At 44.5% G+C, this 21,575-nt stretch overlaps 2 protein-coding genes across 7 annotated transcripts in view; one reads left to right on the top strand and one right to left on the bottom strand.

Annotated features, from left to right (window-relative positions):
- The window catches only part of ANKS4B (ankyrin repeat and sterile alpha motif domain containing 4B), a gene marked incomplete at its 3' end in the record, with an annotated part of 66,749 nt that extends 45,217 nt beyond the window's left edge, over positions 1-21,532 (bottom strand). The window contains exons 1-5 of one of the 5 annotated variants that reach the window (XM_082362531.1): positions 21,086-21,224; positions 18,410-18,607; positions 11,478-11,646; positions 9,073-9,211; positions 3,933-7,793 (exon numbers count right to left, since the gene is read on the bottom strand). In XM_082362531.1, coding sequence (XP_082218657.1) covers positions 7,757-7,793; positions 9,073-9,211; positions 11,478-11,646; positions 18,410-18,505 — 441 coding nt within the window. In that variant the 5' untranslated portion in view covers positions 18,506-18,607; positions 21,086-21,224. Of the gene's footprint in view, positions 1-3,932; positions 7,794-9,068; positions 9,212-11,477; positions 11,647-18,409; positions 18,608-20,121; positions 20,262-21,085 lie in introns of those variants that run through there. The other 4 variants (XM_082362527.1, XM_082362528.1, XM_082362532.1 and 1 more) reach the window with 4 other exon arrangements.
- Positions 21,473-21,575, top strand: part of DNAH3 (dynein axonemal heavy chain 3) — a 208,869-nt gene continuing 208,766 nt past the window's right edge. Inside the window, exon 1 of one of the 2 annotated variants that reach the window (XM_082362351.1) lies at positions 21,473-21,559. The gene's annotated coding sequence lies outside the window, so the exon portion shown is untranslated. The remainder of the gene's footprint in view (positions 21,560-21,575) is intronic. The other variant, XM_082362354.1, reaches the window with a different exon arrangement.

The following is a 21,575-nucleotide window of genomic DNA, read 5'->3' as shown; positions in this document are numbered from 1 at the left end:
CAAAAATGCAATACAAAGAAGCTTGATTCAAAGCAAACAGTATAGTCACTTACTTCTCACCCTTACTTAGAGATGAATCCTCCTGCCTTAATTCTGTTCCAGGGTCAAAGGAGCAGGGAAGATGTCATAAAGCAAGAACTGGATGCAGGAGACATGGGTTCTATCCCTGGCACTGCAGACTTACAGTGTGCACTTTCTCTCTGGGCCTCAGGTGTACCAGCTGTAGAAGGAGAGGATTGGAGAGAGCATCTATTACCTTGCTACTCAGGGTGTGATCAGTGGAAGGCTCTGAAACCGAGGGCAGTCATCAGTTAGATTCCCTTAAACTATAATGTGCTTAATAAATAATATCCTATAAACTGCCTTCACTGACCAAGCTTACTTTTTTTGCAAATTGCATACCCTCCAAACTTCATGTAGCTTGGACAATATATATCAAGACTCCTTTAACAGCCCCTTATAGAAAACACCTCTGAGAGTAATGTTTGCTTAAGTTGTTTTTAAGGAACATGGAGCTAGTCTTACCCAGTTCAAACCGGTTGAGACCACCAACCATTCAGCTGGGCCTGCACAAGTGTCTGATGGGTGACTTTTTGACGTCAGAGGGCCAAAAACTCCACCCTCAGATCATGCTAGTGCCACCATTTTCTAAGCATGTGTCCCATGAAGAAGCATGTAACTCAGATATGCTTGTGCAGATCATTGAGTACCTCGCCTTTTTCCTGCCTCCAATCACCTTCCCCTGGACCTTCGACAATCCTATACTCTCCACCCACAAATATCCCAAGCCTCTTGCCTTTGAGGAGGCAGGACCTGAGACCTATTCTCCTGTCTCCTCGCTTGGCTGCCTTGTGAATAAACCCTTTCTCTGCTGTAAACCTCAGCGTCTCAGCGCTGGTCGGGCAAACAAAACTAGTTCACTAACAGCTTTGCCAGGAGCTGGTGAGCCATGTAGAAGCTCAGGTCCTGCTCCAGAGCTACAGACTCAGAATCTGCCTTTTAACCCCTTGTACAGATGCACATTAACGTTTAAGAAGCACAGTCTAAAGCTTCTTCCAGCTCTCAGTTGAGCCACCTTCAGATCACCTGATGTGAGTGCCCTCTACTGGCTTTAGGAAACATTTTCTTTAGGAAACACTTCTGTTCCATTTCCCTCTGCTGGTTCTTTAAGGTTTTCAAATGGGGCTTGAAGCCCCTAAATAGGGCCATAAGGACTACTAGAGCATATGTATGGGGCTTGAGTCTCCTCTGCAGTTTTGGGAAGCCGATCCAATGTCTACTGCCCGAGCAGAGGGGCCCATGCCCTCTCTAGTTCAGATGGCTCTCTGATTCCCAATTACCGAGTAGTCTACCTTCTTGATGTCTCACCCTTGCCACTTCTGCTTTAACAAAAAGCAGGGAGCAGAGGAAGAGCACCTGAGTGAGCCAGGTGATGGTGGGTCCCTGGCTTAATCACTAGCTCTCTCTGAGACCTTCAGAAAATGACTTCCTTGTTCGCCCAGTTTCTTCTGCTGCCAGTTGACTAGTCAGGCATGGAAATGAGAAGAGGAGGACCTCTCAGGACTCTTATGAAAGGTCAAAGATGATAACATATGTGAAAGGTCTTTGAAAACCTGACATATTTCACAAACGTGAAGGTGTACGTGTCCCTGAAACCGCTAGTGTAACCAGCTGCTCTGGTGCAGACCTGGCCAACTCCAGCCCCGCCTCAGCCTGATACAGACCAGGGTTCTTAGCCTTCCCCAGTCGATAGAAATTGACTAGAGGCCAGACAAGAAACTCAGGCAAGGCTTTACTGGGGACCCTGCTGCAGCAGAGGGGAGCAAGAACAAACAACAGTTTCCCTTGCTTGCTCGCTCCCTGAGGGGGTCGAGCTTATTCCTTACATGGGGTGAGGGTAGGGGTGTGTCCAGGGGTCAAGCCGGAGGCGTGGCTTAGGTGGTTTGCCCACCCTTAGGTGGTGTTGGGTGCAGGGGGCATGCTCGGTACCGTGCTTTTGCTCCCCACACCCAGTTTTTGCTCCCGGCTCTTCAAAATTGGCAGTTGGGTTTTTTTGGTCTCTTTGTATCTTCTGTCCAGAATTTGCCCCAAATTATCACGCAGTTATTTTTAGTCCCATACAGTTTCTTTGTATTTTGTTGCTTGAGGAGAGGTGTGTCCAGGTGCAAGCACTGGAGCACTGCAGCAAAGGACCCCAGGTCCCAGCCTGTCTCAAGCCCAGCTCTGCTGTTGTGTGGTCTAATGCTCTAAATTCTCATTATTTGTCTAGATCAGGGATTCTCAACCTTGGCACTGGTGTTTGGGCCCCTTAGTTCTTTGTTGTAAAGGTCTGTCCTGTGCATTGAAGAATGTTGAGCAGCATCCATGACCTTGACCCACTAGATGCCAGCAGCATCTCCCCCAAACACACACAGTCATGACAATCAAAAAATGCCTCCAGACACTGCCAAATGTCCCAGGGTGGCGGTGGGAAACGTCACCCCCGATGGATAACTCCTCTAGGTTCAGTTTCCTCAGTCTTTCTAGTCAATGCAAAATATTGTGCAGGGGTTTCTACATTTAAGTTTCTGGGCTACCCAAAGGGAAAGATACAGACACTGTTTCCATTCCCAGAGCACTAGAAGAGAGGGGGCAGGCAGGGCAGGTGGGAGGAAGGACAAATATAAGGGAATAGTGGCAAACAAGAGACAATCTAGTCAAGCAAGGGTTTAAGCGTCTAGTGTTTTGTAGCACTTTTATAATTTAGCGATCACTTGCCTCAGTTCCCAGTGACAGGTTGGGCGGCATTCTCGTTACAGACTGAGGAAACCAATGCCCAGAGAGGTTGTCATTTGCTTACCATGCCTGGTCCATGAGGGCTGTAAGTGTAGAGACAGTGTACCTAAGTGAGACATGACTTCACTGAGGGATGAGCCTTGAGCTGGATCATGGAAGGTGCAAATGTTTGGAAACAGGAGGTGTGGAGTGGGATGCTCTAACATCATTCATTTTCAACTTCCACACACGTGACGGATAATAGTCACCATAAAAACATATCCAAGAGGCATGCCAGATTTGGATGTAATCCCCACCTCCTATCTTGCCCCCAAGAAGGCAAAGAAAGCACTTCAATAATCTGTAATTATCAGAACTCTTACCAACCACTCAGGGTTTGTGTGTGTATTTGCACACATGCTTAATTACTCAGGTATGTGTGTGTGCACACACATATTTAATCACTCGGGGTATGTGTGTGCCTGTACACACACAGGTGTTTTGGGGGGATGCCATGGAATAGGTAAGAGAAAGCAGGTTATTCTCAAATTCCACCCCCTCTCTCTAGTTCCACCTTTTATCTCCTGCTCGAGGAAGCACAGCAGAATATAAGTGAAGTACTGTTAGTCATCCTCAACCTTGTGACAACTCACACCTGACCATACCTTGCTGGGGTGTCACAACATCCGGGCTGAATCTCCTGTTCTATGTGGAGCAGACAGTAGAAACCATGCAGAGGCAGCGGTTGAAACAGTACTTCTATGTGCACAACTCTAGGGGGAACCAACGGTTCACGTTCTAGTTTATGAAAACAGGGATCCCCGAAGTTATTCGACACAGCAGCAAAGGTTATAGGAACTGTTGCAGACAATGCCTATTAGGGCATGGGTCCACATCCCAGGCCTTAAAGGCAGGTGGAGGCATTAACATTTAACAGCACACTGGTTACAAGGGGTGGGCTCTTCAGTCAGGCGAACTGGGCTGGAGTCCCACTTCTGCTTCTATGTGCCCTTAAACAATTTAGCATCTCAATCTTTCAGCTTCCTCATCTCTAAAATGACTGGTAGTGAAAACTGACTGAAAACGTGTATTGAAGTGTAGAGGGCTTAAGATAGCACCCGACTCATGGCAAAAACAAACACCTATAGTTATACTGATAAATTAACATTCCGACTGTATAAAGTCAGTTTTGTGCTTTTAATTACCTTTCCAAATAAGGAACGCATTGCACTGTGCCTAAAAGGCCAACAATACCGTTTTTTTACTTAAGTATAATTGACACACAATGTTAGTTTCAGGTGTACATCAGTGAGTCAATGTGTTTGTACATTACGAAATGGTCATCACAATAAGTCTAGTTACCATGTCACCATACAAAGCTAATTCAATATTATTGACTACCTTCCCCATGGTTAACCTTACAACTGTTCCACTCAGTTTCAAATGATGGTGCACCGTGCACTTTGACAACTATTGTTTATGGGCCTATTCTGTGGCAGGCGCTGTGCTGGGTTCTGTATTTTACTTCGTTTGATCGGCAAAGGCCTCAGGCTCCAGGCAGTGTGACAGACAGCCTGAATTGCAAAGCTTTGATTTAGATGCCACGTTTCTTGGCAGAATTGGTGAATCATTTCTGCTCTGAACCTGAGTTTCATTCACCTCTAAAATCCAGAGGCTAAGGGAATATGAAAAATGAGAAGCTGGCAGGTGCAGCTTGTGATGGGAAGGAGTTAGTTAGCACTTTTAAGTGCGGTGGGAAAGCAACTTGTACTCTGCAGAGTTTGAAGCAAGGCTGTTTATGTGATCAGAAATATGTTTTAAAATGATCTCTTGGCTTCTCTCAGGAGAGCATTCCGTAAGAAGGCTGTGTAAAGCTCTTAGTACTGAAAATACTCCTAAATCTTGTATCCCCAGCCCATACCTACTCTCTAAGCCACTGTTCATTTGTCACATCCTCTTGGTGTCAAAAAGGCATATCTGACTCAATATGAGCAAAGCAGATTTTGACTATTCACACAGCACCCATATCAGAAAATAGTGTCACTGACTACCCACTGGCTCAAATTAAAAATTTATGTGCCATCCTTGTGTCTCCCTTTCCTTCACTACCCACATACAATCCATCACCAACTGCTGCTAGCTCTCCAAATGGGGAGGGTCTCCATTACTTCCACTCTAGTGTAAGCCACACCATCCTCTGCTCTGGACCTCCACAGACCTCCTAACTGGACTTCTGACTCCCAATGCATTGGCCACAAGTGACCTTTAAAAATCTAAGTCTAATTATGTCCCTCTTAATGCAAAGTGTAAAATTCTTCAACATCTTCCCTTTGCTTTTTGCTGTAAATTTCTTTCCCTACGAGGTCCTGCCTGATGGGCTCCTATCTCTCCTCCATTTACCCTTTACTCACCAAGCCCAGTCACACTGATATTTCTTTTCCTTAAACACATTCAGCTCCTTCCAGTCTTGGGGCCTTTGTTTTGCTGTGCCCTCTGCTAGGAATACCTGCCCCCCCAGCTCTTAGCACAGTGGCAACTTCTCATTATGTGGTTCAAAGAAAAGACTGCTGTGGCTGACATGGCCTGCCCCTTCTACCTTCTTCAATGCACTTATCATAATAATCTAATATTTTGTGTACTTGTTGTAGCGGGTAGAATCTAAGGTGGCGCCCGTGATCCCCAACTGTGGTATGCATTCCCTTGTGTGATCCCTCCTCTTCGTGTGAGTGGGACCTGACTGCTTCTAACCCAGAGAATGTGGTGAGAGTGACGGGATGTATGTGATTATGCATACATGATTAAGTGTTATAAGAATGTGATGTCCATCTTGCTAAGAGACGTTCTCCCTTGGTGGTTTTGAAGAAGCAAGCTGTCAGGCTGTGAGCTGCCATATGACAGGGACTGAGGGCCTCAGCCCCAAAGCCTACAAAGAAATGGATGTTGCCAATGACCATGCGAGCTCGGATGTGGATCTTTCGCAGGCGAGCCTCAAAGGAGAAGCAACGTGGCAGCGCTGCTGTTGTACTCTTGCAAAGGACTCAGCTAAGCCAGGCCTGTACTCCTAATACACCGAAAATGTAGGATGACAAAAGTGTTCTTTGTAAACCGTTACGCAAAAATAGATAACTAATACACTTGTTAGCTGACTCCTGCATTAGAAAGTAAACTTCAGGAGGCCAGGGCCCTCTTCATTCTTCTTTTCTGAAGCCTCAGAACCCAGCAGGGTATTTAGCTTAGACAGCTAATAGCAGACACTTGCAGGTCAGAAAGAAACATTCAGTAAATAGTAACTTAATATTAATACCCCCATGTATTGGCAGGAAAAGGCAGTTCTTGTTCTCTAATAGAGTTGAAGGCCCCTTTAGTGACAGGTGTGGCTGACTGTCATGGGATACAGAAAAGTTTGAGTACCAGATTAAGGCCTTTATGCCCTCCTGAATCAAAGAGCAAGTATTTGCTTCTGTCTGCCCGGCATACATTTCCTTTCCCTGCGATACTCCTTTGGGATCGGATTGTCCTCCCATCTCTACATACTCTAGCACTCCCACCTATGCAGAACTAGTGGGGCTGATCCACCCCCTCCCCTGGTTCCAGAATGCACACATGTCCCAGCCCTGACCTGTCAGCATATTCCATCCCCCCTGGCCATGGTGTTTGGTTTGGGGTTGCTCACATGACCCAAGTCTGTCTAATCGGAGCCAAAAATCTAAATGTACTACTGAAAAAGAACAGCTTCCTTGTCCAATAGGGAGTGCTAACTGTAAGGCTGATGTAAAATTAGAGCTGCTGGGACCTCCACATGGGGAGGGCCTGCCTAAAACTCAGCTCACACTGAGAAAAGCAGCGCTGAGAGATGAAGGGAGGGAGATGCCTAATGACACCACTTGAGCCCCTGGATCCAGCAGCGCCTAAAGACCTACCTCTTGGCTTTTTAGTTCAGTGAAACGAATCCCTCCCCCTCTGCCCCCACTTTTTAAAGCCATTTTGAGTTGAGTGTCTATCACTAGCAACTAAAAAAGCCTTATTACCCAGGATCTGCCATGAAATTGACACAGAAGGAAAAAATGGGTCTGATGTCTAGAAAGGGGGTATTTTGAAATAGAGTGAAGAAAAAAAGCTCATCTAAATAAATATTTAATAAAATACCACAGGAAATAAACCACTGAAGTAGATATCCCATAGGATTTAAAAAATTTTTGTAGTCCTTTATCATTTTCATGGGACTTTTTGAAGAAATGGCTTAACAAGACAAGTCCTTAAAACAATAAAAAAGTATCAAGTGCAAATATTTTAAAGAGTAACATCACTTAACAATACTCAACAGTGGAAACCATACCTTTAGACTTAGAAAAAAATGCTCTTGGCCGTAAGGTTAAGTTTGGACTCTATTTTCTAACTTTGTCTGAGAGGCTATTATTCCCAAATGTTGTTTGTCTTTCTGATAAAAGGCTAATAAGGCAGAAGAGCTTGTTCTGTTTTGGATTCTTCCCCCCACCTCTTTTTTCAAATGAGTGAAGAAATAAGCAGCTCTCATTTTAAAAAAAAAAGGAAGAAAGAAAAAGGAAAAACCACCTGTGGCTGCCCCAAACTGGGGCCTCGGAAACAAGATCTGAGCCTTCGGGGTCAAGTCACTGGCCTGTAGAGGCTCGGAATTCTGCCAAGGTCAGGTGTGCATCTCTGGAGAGGAGGAGGTGAGAGGCGCGAGGAGCCGCCAAGCCATCGAGATTCTCTGCTGATTCTCCATGTGAGGGTCGGTCAGCTGATGGAACTGACCAAGAGCAACAAGATCCTCAAAACTGTCCACTGCAGGATCCTACAAATAAGTGAAAAAGCTAGAGGACACCTCCAGGAAGAGCTTGACTACCCAGTCCCTTCTGAGCCATAATCCCAAGGGGCAAGGATGATCCAACAGCTTTCCAGAGGTGCTTGAAAAAAAGCTTTGGTTCCATTCAGCTGGTCATTCCTGGTAGAGCCCCTCTAAGTGTGTAGACTTCATGGCCAGCTAACAGTCGCGATTGGAGTTGTGTTGTGTCCACAGTCTGTTTGGCAACAAGAGGAAATGATCAGCTCTAAGGCCTCTTTAAAGAGCAATGTTGAGAGTATACATGGCGGAATGAATGACGTTCTTTGCTGGTTTAGTTTTGGTTGCTTCGTGCAACCACACCAGATTTTGGGCTACACTGACTTCACAGATGAGGAAACTGGGAGCCCGAGAGGTTAAAATGCCTGAGTTAGGGGCAGGGGTTATGATCCTTTTTCCCATTCTAATTTGGATACTGCATTTTCTCCAAATTATTGTTTGTGTCCTCATGACAATCCAGTGAGAGAGGCAGAGCAAGGAGTAGCCCTATTTTACCAATGAAAGAAAACTGAGAACAGAGATGTTGAACAGCTTGTTCAAGATCACACAGGTAAAAAATGGCATAGCTGGGATTCAAATTCTAATTAATTGACCATTTCTTTACATCTTTAAAAGAAGGGAGATGGGGCAGGGAGAGAAATAGGTCTGTCTTTTTTCATCCCAGTGATGGTAGGTTTCAGAGGTAAGTGAGAGAGGAGGTAGCACTATTGATATTAACTTAACTGGCTCTATGGATTCTCTTTGAATTTCAAGTAGCCTTGCTAATAACACTTATACCCCAAGCGGGGGAGCTATGGCACACACCAGAGATTGGCTGACCAACACACATTCCCAAGGCCCTTCTCCTTGTGGGTTTATACTCCATTTCCCAGCCTCCCTTCCAGCTTACGGTGGCTACCTGCCAAAATTCCAGCCAATGAGGTTGGTTGGGATAAGAAAGCGGGTAGGTCCTGGGAAACATTTCATTTACTTGACAAAAAAGGTCAGACTCAATTGGTGAGGGAGGGCTCATTTTTTTTCCTCTCTTCATCCTGCCTTGAATGAAGTTGGTGTAGCCAGCAGCAGCTTTCTTGTGGCCATGAGGTGACAAGCCAGTGGGGTAAGGATGGCAACACAGAAAGGCAGAAGGTGCCTGGTACCTTGATGACACTAGAGAGGCTGTGCCAGGACTGGGCTATCGCCAGCTTTTTGTTATGCAATAAAAATAAATCCCTATTTGTTTAAGCTAGTATCTACTTAGGTTTTTCATTACTTGCCACCAAAGCATTCCTACCTGATAATTAAAAAAACAAAACAAAACTGAGAAGAAAACCTTACCTCTTTTTAAGTAGAGACGTGAAGAGGCTAGGCACCTCCTATCTCGGGAGACTGAGTATGATGTGACCAGGGTTAGGGTGTTACTTGTGAAAATCTCCCCAAATAGTAAAGATTAAATTATTGCACTGACACGTATTTACCTGGGAGAAATCCAGTAGTTGACGAGGCTGGAGACTACCATGTAGGACACTATGATTGTCCCTGACATGATGAGTGACATGAAGCCCAAGCCACAGAGGACACAAAGCAGTGAGAAGCCGCCCACAGCGATGACCAGTCCTAGAGGAAAGCAAGTCAAAAGAATCACTCATCTAAAACAGAATGAAAACACCAGACCCTGTACCACTGTGTTTAAAACAACAGTTAACTCAGATGTTTTAAGTGAGGAGGTTTTCCACAAAAATCCAGACTTCTGGTATCGCTTAAAAAGGAGGCAAGCTCAATACCCAAGTGAGAATCACTGCATGGCAACAACTGCTGGCCTTCCAGTTTCCTCCAGGCCCCACTGCTTCCAACTGTATTATTCTTGGACCGCTCTGCTCACTTTTGTTACCTGTCTTGCCCATGGGTGTTTGAATTTGAAACTCCCTCATTCTCAAGGTCATGGATTGGCTCCCAATGGAATCCTCTAGAAGGAGTTAGCCAAGACAGTAATGGGGGTGGTAAATCACAACCAGTGTTTCAAACTGCCTAACAAATACTGTAATTTACACTTACCTACAACCTATGGAAATAAAGGCTATGCAGGCTAAATAAAGTAAAATCTAAACATAACTTTTGATTACATCCTTTACAACCCAGCCTGGCAACTATCACACAGTAACCATAGGTCTGAATGGTCATTTTACCCACCATTAAATAAGTTTTTATTGGGAATATTAATGAATTACCATCTAATAAGTGCAGGGAAAATACATTTTTATAACATGGGGTCTATGGGAGAAAAATAATAAAAGGTACCATGGAAAGAGGATGGATTTTCATAGCTGACACGCCTGAGTTTGATCCTAGTTAAGTCATTTATGGTGAGACTTTGGGCCGCTTGGAGCTTTAGTTTAACTCACCTGTAAAAAGAATATAATAATAACTACCTCTAAGTGTTGACATGACAATTAAATGACTATCATACATGTGACTCACTGTGGCAGTTTCTGTCTGCCCAGCACACTTTCTCTTGCCTTCCTCATAACAAACTTCCTCTTTCCAATGCAGAACTAATAACATGGCAAATGCCGCATGGCAGACATCCTTTCCCTCGCCTCATGAGTTGTCAAATAGCCCACCCAGTACTCCACAGTGACAGTTTCAGGGATGGACTCTGGAAAGGAAGGAAAGTGGAGAATGTAAACAGATGTGCTGCCTTTTCATAAAGATTTACAAAATCTTAGATCAGTATTTTTCAAAGGATGGATAACGACCACCTGTATCAGAATCAGATGCATTAGGGAATCTTGTTGAAAATTTGCATTTCTGGACCCCACTCCAGACCTACTAAACAACAATCTCTGGATGATACATGAAAGTCCACATGTTCAAAAAGCAAGTAAGATTTATGCAGACTCAAGTTGCAGAACCACCGCTCTAAAGTGGAACAGCTTTGCACATGCTGTTCCTCCTATCTAGAAAGCCCTTCCTTGTCTACTCTGAGACAAAGTTGTTATACATCTTTAAAGCGCTCTCTCCTGTAAAGCTTTGTATGATACCACAAAAAGGTAGTGGCTCTCTTATTCCTTTCTAAATTTACCTTTGTTTTAATATTCATTCATCTTTCGCCCATCTATCCATCAATATTCTACTGAACAACCACTCTGCCATACTGTATTTGGCTCATCCACCTACCGTGCCTGCCTTCTTCTTCAAGTGTAAACTGCCTTGTCCACAATCCCTTTGGTAGGGAAGCAACCCTGGGTGCTCTTAGCTCTGGGAAGCCATAGAATGAGCCAGAGGTGATCACCTGAGCAGATGGCAACCATCTCTTTGTGGATTGTGATCTGATTTGAAAAGGCAAACTGAGCCAATCAGATTTACTTTCTTAGTAATTTTAACTTAGCAACTCAGGGAAAAGCTGACAATTGGCAGTGGGACTTCAGGAGGAAAGGTGGAGAAGGGGGAACCTCAGTACAGAGCAAGGCACCTGGCATGCAACAGGTGCTCAATAACTGTCTGTGGAGTGAATGGCTTCTCTGTTTAATGACAATAGTTAGCATTCATGGAGAAGCTACTCTGTGCCAAGGATTGTGCTAAGTACTTTATGGAACTGTAAGTTTCAATCCTCACAACCCTCTGAGATAGTATTATTATATCCCTATTTTACCTATGAGGAATGTGAGGCTCAGAGAGGGTAAATAATGTGTCCAAAATCACACTGGGGGAGGTGGGATTCTAATAGACTCCAGAGCCCATGTTTTAACTACTCTGACAACCTGCCTTGGTCGATGTGATTTTGACTAGAACAGGAACCTTTGACAAGAGTGGCAGATGCCCAATAAATACTGTCATCCCAAGTGAGTCATTTTCCAAGGGGGAGAGTAACTGAGTAGGATACCTTCTAGTAATATGACTCCCACAAAAGCAGCCAGGGAGGTAAGCACCACGAGGAGCAGGAAGACGCCAACAGGAACGGCTGACACAGCAGCAAACACCAGCAAGGTGAGGGTCAGAAAAGGATGCCTGTCCAGGTACTGGCCCACTGGAGACTTCATAAAGGCAACCACCTGTGGGCAAAGGAGACGAGAACGACTGAATGTCATGTCTGAACCCCAGGCTGATGAATTCACCCGAGCTATAGGAAGTATAAGCCAAGGTTATAAAGTTGGAAGGCCCATAGGTAAGAAGTCAACAATAATAATCCTCCCAAGACATGAGTTGCCCCAGCAACAACTTAAGGCAGCTGTGGACAGGGGGCAAGTTTGAGGGCCCCACCCAATCTCAAGTCTTGTGAAAGGAGGAAAGACCCAGGCATGGCTCTGCTGCTTCACACACACCCTCTCAGAAGGCATCCTCAGCATATGTGTGCTCTGCTGTAATATATGTACAATTGGCTGCTTACTTCACAGCTGAGGCCACGGAGGCACAGAGAGGTTAAGTCCTAGCTACTTGGCATCACCTGGGAGCTTGTTAGAAATGCAGTATCTTGGGCCCTGACCCAGACCTGCCAAATCAGATTCTGTTTTTTAATGAGATCACCAGGTGATTTGTACACACATTAAAGTTTGAGAAACAGTGGGACGAAATGACTCACCTAGGGTCACACGGCTTCCAAGTGGCAAAATCTAGGCATTCAAAGCTAAATCTTTTCACTTCAGATGTCTCACGTTTGCAATGGCTGCCACTTCATCAGGAGAAAATGTTTTTATGTCATCAACCTGGATACCACAGTCAGGCCACAGCCTGATGACTACTGCAAGCTTATGCTGTGTTAGTAAGTAGGTTATCTTCCTCCACCAGGCAAAAGGGTTCTGGAGCTGGCTCACTGGAGGGTGGGGCGGGGCTGCTTTAATACAGAGCTGGCCCTAGGCATCCTCACAAGGATGGGCTTCCCCCTCTGCTTAGGGTCCACGCCATCTCTATCCTCAGTGCTGGCATGCTAGTTCCCGTTCCCTTGAAAGCTTTCATCATTCCAGAACTTTTCCCCATCAAAACTGGTCCTTCCTGTGTCTCATTCCTTAGGGCCATGTAGGCCAGCAGGTGAACTGAAGATGTAATTTAAGCTTCAGTGATGGTGGGTGCCACTAACCAAAACACACGTTCTCCTAGAAAGGGTTGTTCACCCAAGTGATTCAAATGGAGGAAATTGGGGGCAAGCTGGAAGGCAGGAGGATTTTGGAGCTCAAGTTGATGGTGACAAAGCACAGGACTCACTCTGCTTAACTAGAAAAGGCCGTTCCACAAAGCCACTGTTCTCAGTCCTGGGGCTTCAGCATTCACAAACTTCACTTCCGGCCCCAAAATGGCATAACGCCTACTGACTACACTGCCTCCAGCTACTCCTTTCTGACAAAAGCTATCTAAGACTTGGCTGTTCAGCTTCTCTCGCCAGAGGTGACTGTGCCAGGAATCACCTCTGAGCTGGAAATACCCAGCTTGGATACTCTAGGATCAGAACCCAGTGAGATCTTCCTGTTAGGGCGGCTGAAGGTGAGAGAGAGGAAGAGGGGCTACAGGAGTGGGGCTGGATGGTCCTTTGAGCTGTCTCAGGTCTTGATTGCTTTCCAGCTCTAATCCACGTGTATCCTTAGTAAACCTCCAGGGGTCATCTGACAGACTGAACTGCTCTCTCTGATCCTTAAAATCAAGAGACTCAGTAACCACAGTGGTGGGGGAGCAGATGAGGCTGGAACACCAGAATGCCAGGCTTATGACTTTATGCCCAGACTGTCCGGCACAGAAGCCACATGTGGCCACTGAGCACTTGAAATGTGGCTAGCGTGACCGATGAATTGGATTTTTAATCTAATTTAAATTTAAAAACTGATGTTTGATTCAGTCATTGAAAAAATTTTACTTACATTTCAAATAAGGTGGGTATGTTTCAAATAAGTTTTTCACTTATCCATTTTATGAAATCTGAATAGAGACCAAGTATTTCCAATGGAAAATCAACATGTGAATTGAGATGTGCACTGAGTGTATTAAAAAAAGAACGTAAAATATCTCATCAATGATTTTTTAATATTGATTACATGTTGAAATTATATTGTTTTGGATATATTGGATTATATAAAATATATTATTAAAATTAATTTTACATGTTTCTTTTTATGTTTTTTAATATGGCTACTAGAAAAGTTAAAACTATATATGTGGTTCACATAATATTTCTGTTGAAAAGCGCTCACTCAAATTTTACCTAGAAAAAAAACAAGAAGCAAACTGTTGGCATTTGAGCAGGACTGTGATGCAATCAAAGGAATAATTTTAAAAAGATGAACCTGGCGGTCCTGTGCAAGAGGCAATGAGGAAGATTTGCAGGGAAGCCAGCAAGAGATAATGATGGCCAAAACTAGGCTGATGGCAGCGAGGGACGAGGAGGAGGAGATGCAGTATGAAAGTGGAACGACAAAAAAAAATTCAACAGGACCAGGAGACAGTTTGGCATGGGGATCCAAGAGGAGAAAAGCAGGAAGGGACTACTTGTAGTCCTTAAGAAATCTAATTTTTTCTTAGCCTCTTCTAAATCTGGGCCCTACAATGAAAAAATAGAAAGTTATTCAGATATGCAGAGAGACCAATTTAAGATGCAGACAATTAAGCCCAGCAATTGTCTTCCCCTAGGGAGGATGGCCCTGCTCGGACCGGTCTGTCTCAGAAGAGGAAGATATGATTCAGTTATGCCTAATAATAATAGAGAACATTCATTAAACACTCAAGTGCCAAGCACTATTTTAAGAGCTTTCAATAAACTTCCTTATTTTTTTCTCTCTACAAGGTAGATAACAAGGCAAAATTTAACATTATTTAAATCCGGGAATTAGACTATAGTAATTAACTTTTCATTCTCCCAGGCAACAGAGGGTGACACAATGGAAGGGTGGAAGGTGGGAGAGCTTATTATTCAGCAACATTTTCCATCGCTATCCTGGAAGCAGACACAGGTTATCCAACCTAGATTTTACAGGCATGGTGCGGTGCTAAATAACCCAGGAATGCCAGGCTGGGACAGACTGGCACCATTATGTTCCAGACTCTGTGCTAAGGCCTTCTCAAACGACATCTGAGATCATCCTCACAACAAAGCTATGAGCCTGGCATTGCTTATTTTAGAGAAGATGAGATGGAGAGTCAATGAGCCCAAGCAACTTGCCCAAGGTCAAACACAGGTGATTTATTTTAAAATGCACACATGAGTATGGGAGGTTCCAAAATAGGGACAACATGGCCAGTGTTTAAGGACATGAAGACTCCATCTGGAACTATTCAGAAGAGAGGCTAATTCCCTGGTGTTAGAATGCAAAAGATAATCAGTATCCACTGTCTTTGCTACCAGAGGGGTGGAGGGCAGAGGGGTCAGCATTATTTAAAACCACTGGTAATGACAAGTCCAAGGTGCTGTGTGACAGTTTCTCCCAGATTTTGGTCCTTGTGATTCAGGATTAGAATACAGGTGCCAAGGAGGTAATTCAAAAACATCCTTTGTGAAAGGAAAGGGCCAGCATGAGAGCAAAACTATTTTGTCCTAGGTAATCCACACAAGGAGATACCACTGGGAAGGCATCTGCCCAGCCCATGCTCCATCTCTCTTCCCTCCTCTCTGAAAACTGGCCCCTCTCACAGCAGGGGTAGGCCCCTGAAGCCATGTTTACACCAGTGAAATGAAAAGCCCCAGCCCAACTGCCACCTCCCTGGCCACAGGTGACTTGGTCAAGCAGATTCTTGCTCCTAGGAATAAGCACTCCCAAGACCAGGCCCCATAGAGGATTTCAGCTGGGAGCTGGAGGAGACATGGGGAGTTGAAGGTACCATCCTGGGCGATCATGTCTGCCCATGTGAATGGAAGAGCAAAGGAAGCCAGGCTGCAAAGAGAGGAGAATGAAGTAGATACACAAGGAAGGGTTACGATGAGGAACAATATGTCTCAAGAGAGGGCACTGAGAGTTATCTCTGACCCCAGTGACCTGCCAGACCCTGGTTCTAACCCCTCCTGAGGCTCCGCCCTGCTTACTTCCTGCCTTGGTTTCTATGATAGCCTTACATTTCCCAAAAGCCCTGGCAGGTCCCACTGTTTGTTTGTTTGTTTAAGCTATCTGGGACAGGTTTCTGACTCTGTCAGTCTAAAAGTAAGATAATTAAGACTTGACATTCCAGAGGTTTCCTAGAAGAGATGACGGAGCTGTTTCACAAACACTCCATCTGGAAGCCATCTATTCTTATCTGGAACTCAAAGGGTTTATTAACTCTGAGAAAAGGTTATAAATTACTTGGGGGAAAGAAATCATCTAAATATCATAGAAGCAAGGGGATGACTATGTAAATTATGGTATGTCAATCTGAGGGAAGGTTCTACCACCAAGAAAAGCAATTGTTCAGAAGACCTATGCTTTAATACGGAAAAACACCAATATACAATATCAAGCAAAAATAAAAATATAGAACTACATCTGCCACAATTAAAACCACTAGATCTAAAAATTACATACTAAAGGGGCCTAATAATAACAACAACAACAACAATAATGATAATACCACCACTGGATTTGTTAGTGATGGGTTTACAGGTGATTTCCTTTCCTTTATGCCAATATTACTCTATTCAGTAAACACAATTAATATAATTAATTCAATTAATATAATTTAAAAATTTAAAAGAAACTACCTCAGGACTATCTGAAGAACATCAGGGCTTAGCCAACTGATGATCTGTCCAATCATTCTGGGAGTCAACTGCCCTGGAAGTTATCTAGTCTAAATCTATTCCAATGACCATGGCTGAGGATCTAAGGTGAAAAAATGAAGAAATGTCAAGAAGTCAGAGTTCACATGCTTTGAAATGCCTACCTTAGAAGGTGGACACGAATATTAACTAAGTTAAGATATGCCAAGTGCGTAGCACAGTGCTTTGCATATAATAAGTGCTCAACCAAGGTTAATTAATGTACAGTCAATCCCTATTATTTGCAGATTCCATATTTGTGAATTTGCCTATCCACTAAAATTGATCTGTAACCCCAGAATCAACACTTTGAGTTGCTTTCACGGACGTGCACAAGGCAGTGAAAAACATGAGCCACCTGACGCACATGTTCCCAGCTGAGGTCAAACTAGGTAACACTCTGCCTTCTTGTTTCAGCTCTCTATACAACTGTCCTTTTCATGGTTTATTTAGTGCCACCTTTTTCTGCATTTTTATGTTTTCTGTTGGTGATTTTGCCATTTAAAATGTGTAGCAGTACTGTCTAGTGTTCCTAAGTATAAGAAGGCTGTGACGTGCCTTATAGAGAAAATACCGTACGTGTATTAGATAAACTTCGTTCAGGCAAGAGTTATAGCTGCCTGTATAGTACAGGCTGTTGGTCTGGAGTTCAACGTTAATGAATCAATAATATCTACAGAATAAAGATGCCTTTAAACAAAAAGACACACAAAACAGGTTATGGTTTGATTGTTTGATGAAAATGTTGCCACCAGAAGTTTGCCAGAACCTAATCCTGTACTTCCCATTTGAGCAACTGTTCAGTACGTGCTAATTCAGTGTTTGAGGTGACTCAACAGAACAGAACTAACACAAATTATATAACGAGAATCAACTAAACATGTAGATGAGTATGAGGACCTTTCTCACAGAGCTAACTTTTAGTAACAAGAGTCTCAGCCTGCTGGCTAGAAAGCTGCTTGTCCAACCTAAAAATATCTTGCTAAATCCACAAAGAGTGCCAGAGGCATTTGGGGATGAGTTCAGAAAAGATCTCTATAGCGTATATTGCTCTAGACTGCAAAGGTCTGGCTCCTCAAATAGATCCTAGTGGTGTCCAATACAAAAAACAGATCACCAACCAGTTCACTTTGTTACATATACATATGTATTTTATGGGTATATTACATAGAAAAAAAGTCTAGAAGAACATATAGCAAAATGTTAATAATATTATCTCTGAGAGCTGTTATTTTTTCCCTGAAAAAATGCTGAAAGGCACACAGAAGAGAGCAATAAAGATAAAAGTTCAAGAAAGCAGAATATACTATCTCAAGTCCCATTGCCATTGAATGGCTACTGAGCACTTGTAAAATGGCTAGTTCAAATGGAAACGTGCTGTTAAGTGTAAAATACACACTGGATTTCAAAGACTTAGTACAAAAAAGAATGTAAAACATCTCAATAACTTTTTTCATTAATATTTTTTATAATGATTACATGTTGAAATATATTTTAGATAGGTTCAATAAAATACACTATTAAAATTAATTTCACCTGCTTCTTTTTACTTTTTAAATGCGGCTACTAGATAATTTTAAATTACGTATGTGGCTTACGTCGTATTTCTATTGAACACTGGATTTCTAGTGGAACACTGGGCTCAAAGTAGACGTTAGCCTCTCATTTGCAGGATAACAGGTCAAAATTAACAGCAAAACAAAAAAAAGGATGGTATCTGTGGCACAGACTAAGAGTTGCCTCTTTCCAGCTAAAGAATTGCATTTGCTACAAGGGATGATCATAAGACTAAATTTTGGTCTATGAGATGCAACTGGAAGCTTTGTGTGTGTATGACTTCCAGGAAGTCTCCTTAAATTGGAGGTGGTATGCAAGTCTTTCTCTCCCCACATCTTATGCCTAGAATATGGATACAATGGCTGATACTCTAGCAGTCATCTTGGACAGTGAGTTTGAAGGTCACAACTCAGACATCACAAGGTGGTGAGTTAGAAAGATTCCTGACCTACCTCCAAATTTCTTCTACTTGAGAGAGAAATAACTTTGTATGGTGTTTAAGCTAGTATTATTTTGGGATCTTCCATTATATGCTCTGATTGGAAACTGACCTTTGAGTTACTCTGGACAGACGCTATCAGCAAAGACACCCTCCTCTGCAGCTCCTGCAAGTCCTTTGAAGTACTCGGGGGCTCTTCTTTCACCATCCTGAAACCCACTTCAGGTCTCTTTAGGGATTAATTCTACCAGTAAGCTCTTCAGTGCAGGGCACAGTCAAATCTCTCATGTCACCTTGTCTCTTGCTGTCACTGGAGGAAATGAAAAGTATCTTAAACCATTAGTGGTCTTCACCCAACTGACCCAACAAGAGATTCTACTATCCTCACACACTGATGGTGGGCATGCAGATGGAGGGTAACTTGGCAATATCTATCAAAATTTCAAATTGCACACACCTTGATCCAACAATTTATTTTCCAGGAACTTGAAGGAAATAATCAGTTATATCAAAACATGCCAAAAGGATGTGCAGCGTACCCCTGTTTCTAATACATAATAAATAGTAAAACAGTGGAAAGAAGCTGTCTACTGATAGGAAATAGGTTAAATAATGATAAATTCATACAATGGAGTATTGTATAGCCATTAAAATGATGTTGATATTTATTTAGTGAAATAAAAATACATCTATGATGTGAAAAAATTATAGAATACTATATATTGTTACATATTTTATGCATATATCCATAATATAAAATACATATATGTATTTATGTATTTTATGTATATATCCATAGTAAAATAAAAGATCTAGATGGACATATAACAAAATGTTAATGGTATTGTCTCTGAGAGCTTATGTTTATTTTTTTAGCCTGACAAAATTGTGAAAAGAATGTGGAAGAAAGTAAGGAAGCTGAATACACTATTTCAAGTCCTATTGCCTTTTTTTTTTGGCCAGAAAACCTTTCTCAAACAAGTGGCAGTGGCCAATACACTAAACAGGCTGGCTCCCAATTACATTGTGCCATAAATTATTCTCTATTTACTTGTAAGTCTCAGCTCCATAACAAGAGAGGCACCTGAGGGACAGACTTTGCCACAATTATACCCTGTGACTCAACAGCTTGGAATTTCCAGGACTGTCCCAATCTCACATAATTATTTATTTTTAATAAAAGCTTTTTGTTAAGTTAGATATCTATCTTTTAAACCCTTTATTTTCATATAAACAAATATATTGTTATATTTCCCAGAACAACACTGTAGGGCTGGACACAGATATCTTTTCCATTTCTCCCTTACAACTAATCTCCTGACCTATAGCACAAACACAGTGTCTGTCACAGTGGACAAAATTAACTGAGAGATGCTCACATTTATTTACCGTACGGAACGTCCCCCATGCTAATTATGTGAGATGGGAAGAGGTATCTACTAATGTCTATAGGGTCTAGCACCAAATTAAAGCACATTTTAATCTCCCCAGCTAGAGATTCTCTGCTACAATCCCTTTTGTGAAACAGGAATCCCCTGAACAGGGCAGGACTAAACTCCCCATTCCCATACTGTCTCTGAAGCTACAGCTGGCACAGATTTGAATTTGCGATGTTCCCAGCACTCAATTCCCCTCATCTCCAATCTGCAAGGGTCAGAAACAAGCCCAGCTCCCCTTACTGGTCTCCCAGGGCCTTGGAAACCCAAGCGCCACCCGGACCGGTTTGGGGAGTCCAATAGGGGCCAGCGTGGGTAAAATGCCAGCGGCCACATCCGTGGAATGCAAACACCGGGCCACCAATCCCCAGACCCCCTAGTCACTCACTCCTCGGAGGGGCCTCCCCAGGCACTGAGAAGTCTCGGGAGGAGGGAAGACGGCAACCCCTCAACCCGACGCAGCGCACAGTTCCCCGCCTTCTGCCTCCTCCGCGCCTTCCGGGCTGAGCCAGGAGAACACGAGCCAACCCGCCCTTCCCCTTCCACGCCCCCCCCCACCTCCAAAAGCCCCCGGCTCTTCCACTACCGCCCCTCCCGGGACAAACGGAAACCCTGAGCATTCCAGCCGGGCGGGGGAGGGGTCGCATCTCCGGCTTGAGGCCGGGAGCCGCCGGGCGCCTCGGGCCTATCCAGACCTCCCCCTCCCCATCTGGTTCCACTCTCTCAGCCTTCCTAGAAGCGAGAGGGGACAGGCGGCCAGTTTCTTAGGATCCAAGGAGAGGGGAAAAGGGTGCTGGTGCAGGTACAGAGGGGGCTCTGCGCCCGAGGGGGCACCGAGGCTGAGAAATGGGAGCTCGGGGGCGGGGAGTCGAGCACACCGTCGTTAATTTGGGGAGGAGAATCCCACCTGTGGGACCTGGAGTTCCCCTCTCCGCAGTGAGGGGGGAGGGGCCCTCCGTAGAGAAGAGGAACCCGGGAGGGAGGAGGGCACCCATTTTCATTAATCCTAAAGAGGGAGTTTGGAGACTTCCCAACCAGGTTTCCCAAGAAGGGGAAGGGTCCGGGGTGGGATGGGAATGGCAACCCTTTTACCAAATGTAGTAGTAGGTGTAGGGGTGTGTGTGTGTGTGTGTGTGTGTGTGTGTGTGTGTGTGTGTGTATGGGGGTCTCGCAGGGGCTCTGAGGGATGAGACTCCCCTTATTACCAAACGTCGGGCTGAAGGCTTCGGGCGTGGGACACCGACTAACCTCTCAACCGACCCCCCCCCCCGCCCTCCAACAAAATTTGTCCCGCTCGGCGAGGGGGGGGTCTAGCCAGCCGGGTCCCCTGTGCCCAAGCTGCCAGCTCTCACCTGGTCCCGGCGGCCGCGCTGCAGGCCCAGCTGAGTGTGCGGGCAGCTGGAGGAGACACGCCTAAGCGGCAGCTCTGGAGCCGGAGCCTGCGGCCTTACTCCACCCCCGCCAGCGGTCTTCCTCCGCCGCGCGGCCCCGCGCCGTCCCTCCCCGTGCCTCCCCTCCCCTCCCCTCCCCTCCCCTTCGCTTGGCTCTCCCCGCCTGCAACTCTCGCAAAGGACGCTGTCTCCCTCAGCTTTGTGGAGCCTGCCGGACAAGCCACGAGTGAGGAGCACGTGAGGAAACCGAGCCTCAGAGAGAGTTGCCCTTCCTACACTCTTGGCTTGGAGCGAGGGCGCCCAGGCCATCTCTGAGACAGGTAGACTGGCAGCTGAGAACGGGTTTTCCCGGGGTCTCAGGGCTTCCGCTGCCTAAATACCCTGAACCAGCTCTTCTGGAAGCATCTGTGGAGCTCAGGACAGACAAGTGATGAGGTACGACCTTGACTGG

This window comes from Balaenoptera borealis, assembly GCF_965194805.1.
Source record: "Balaenoptera borealis genome assembly, chromosome: 16".
NCBI classification, from domain to species: Eukaryota; Metazoa; Chordata; class Mammalia; order Artiodactyla; family Balaenopteridae; genus Balaenoptera; species Balaenoptera borealis.
This window is presented reverse-complemented; position numbering and strand designations above follow the sequence as displayed.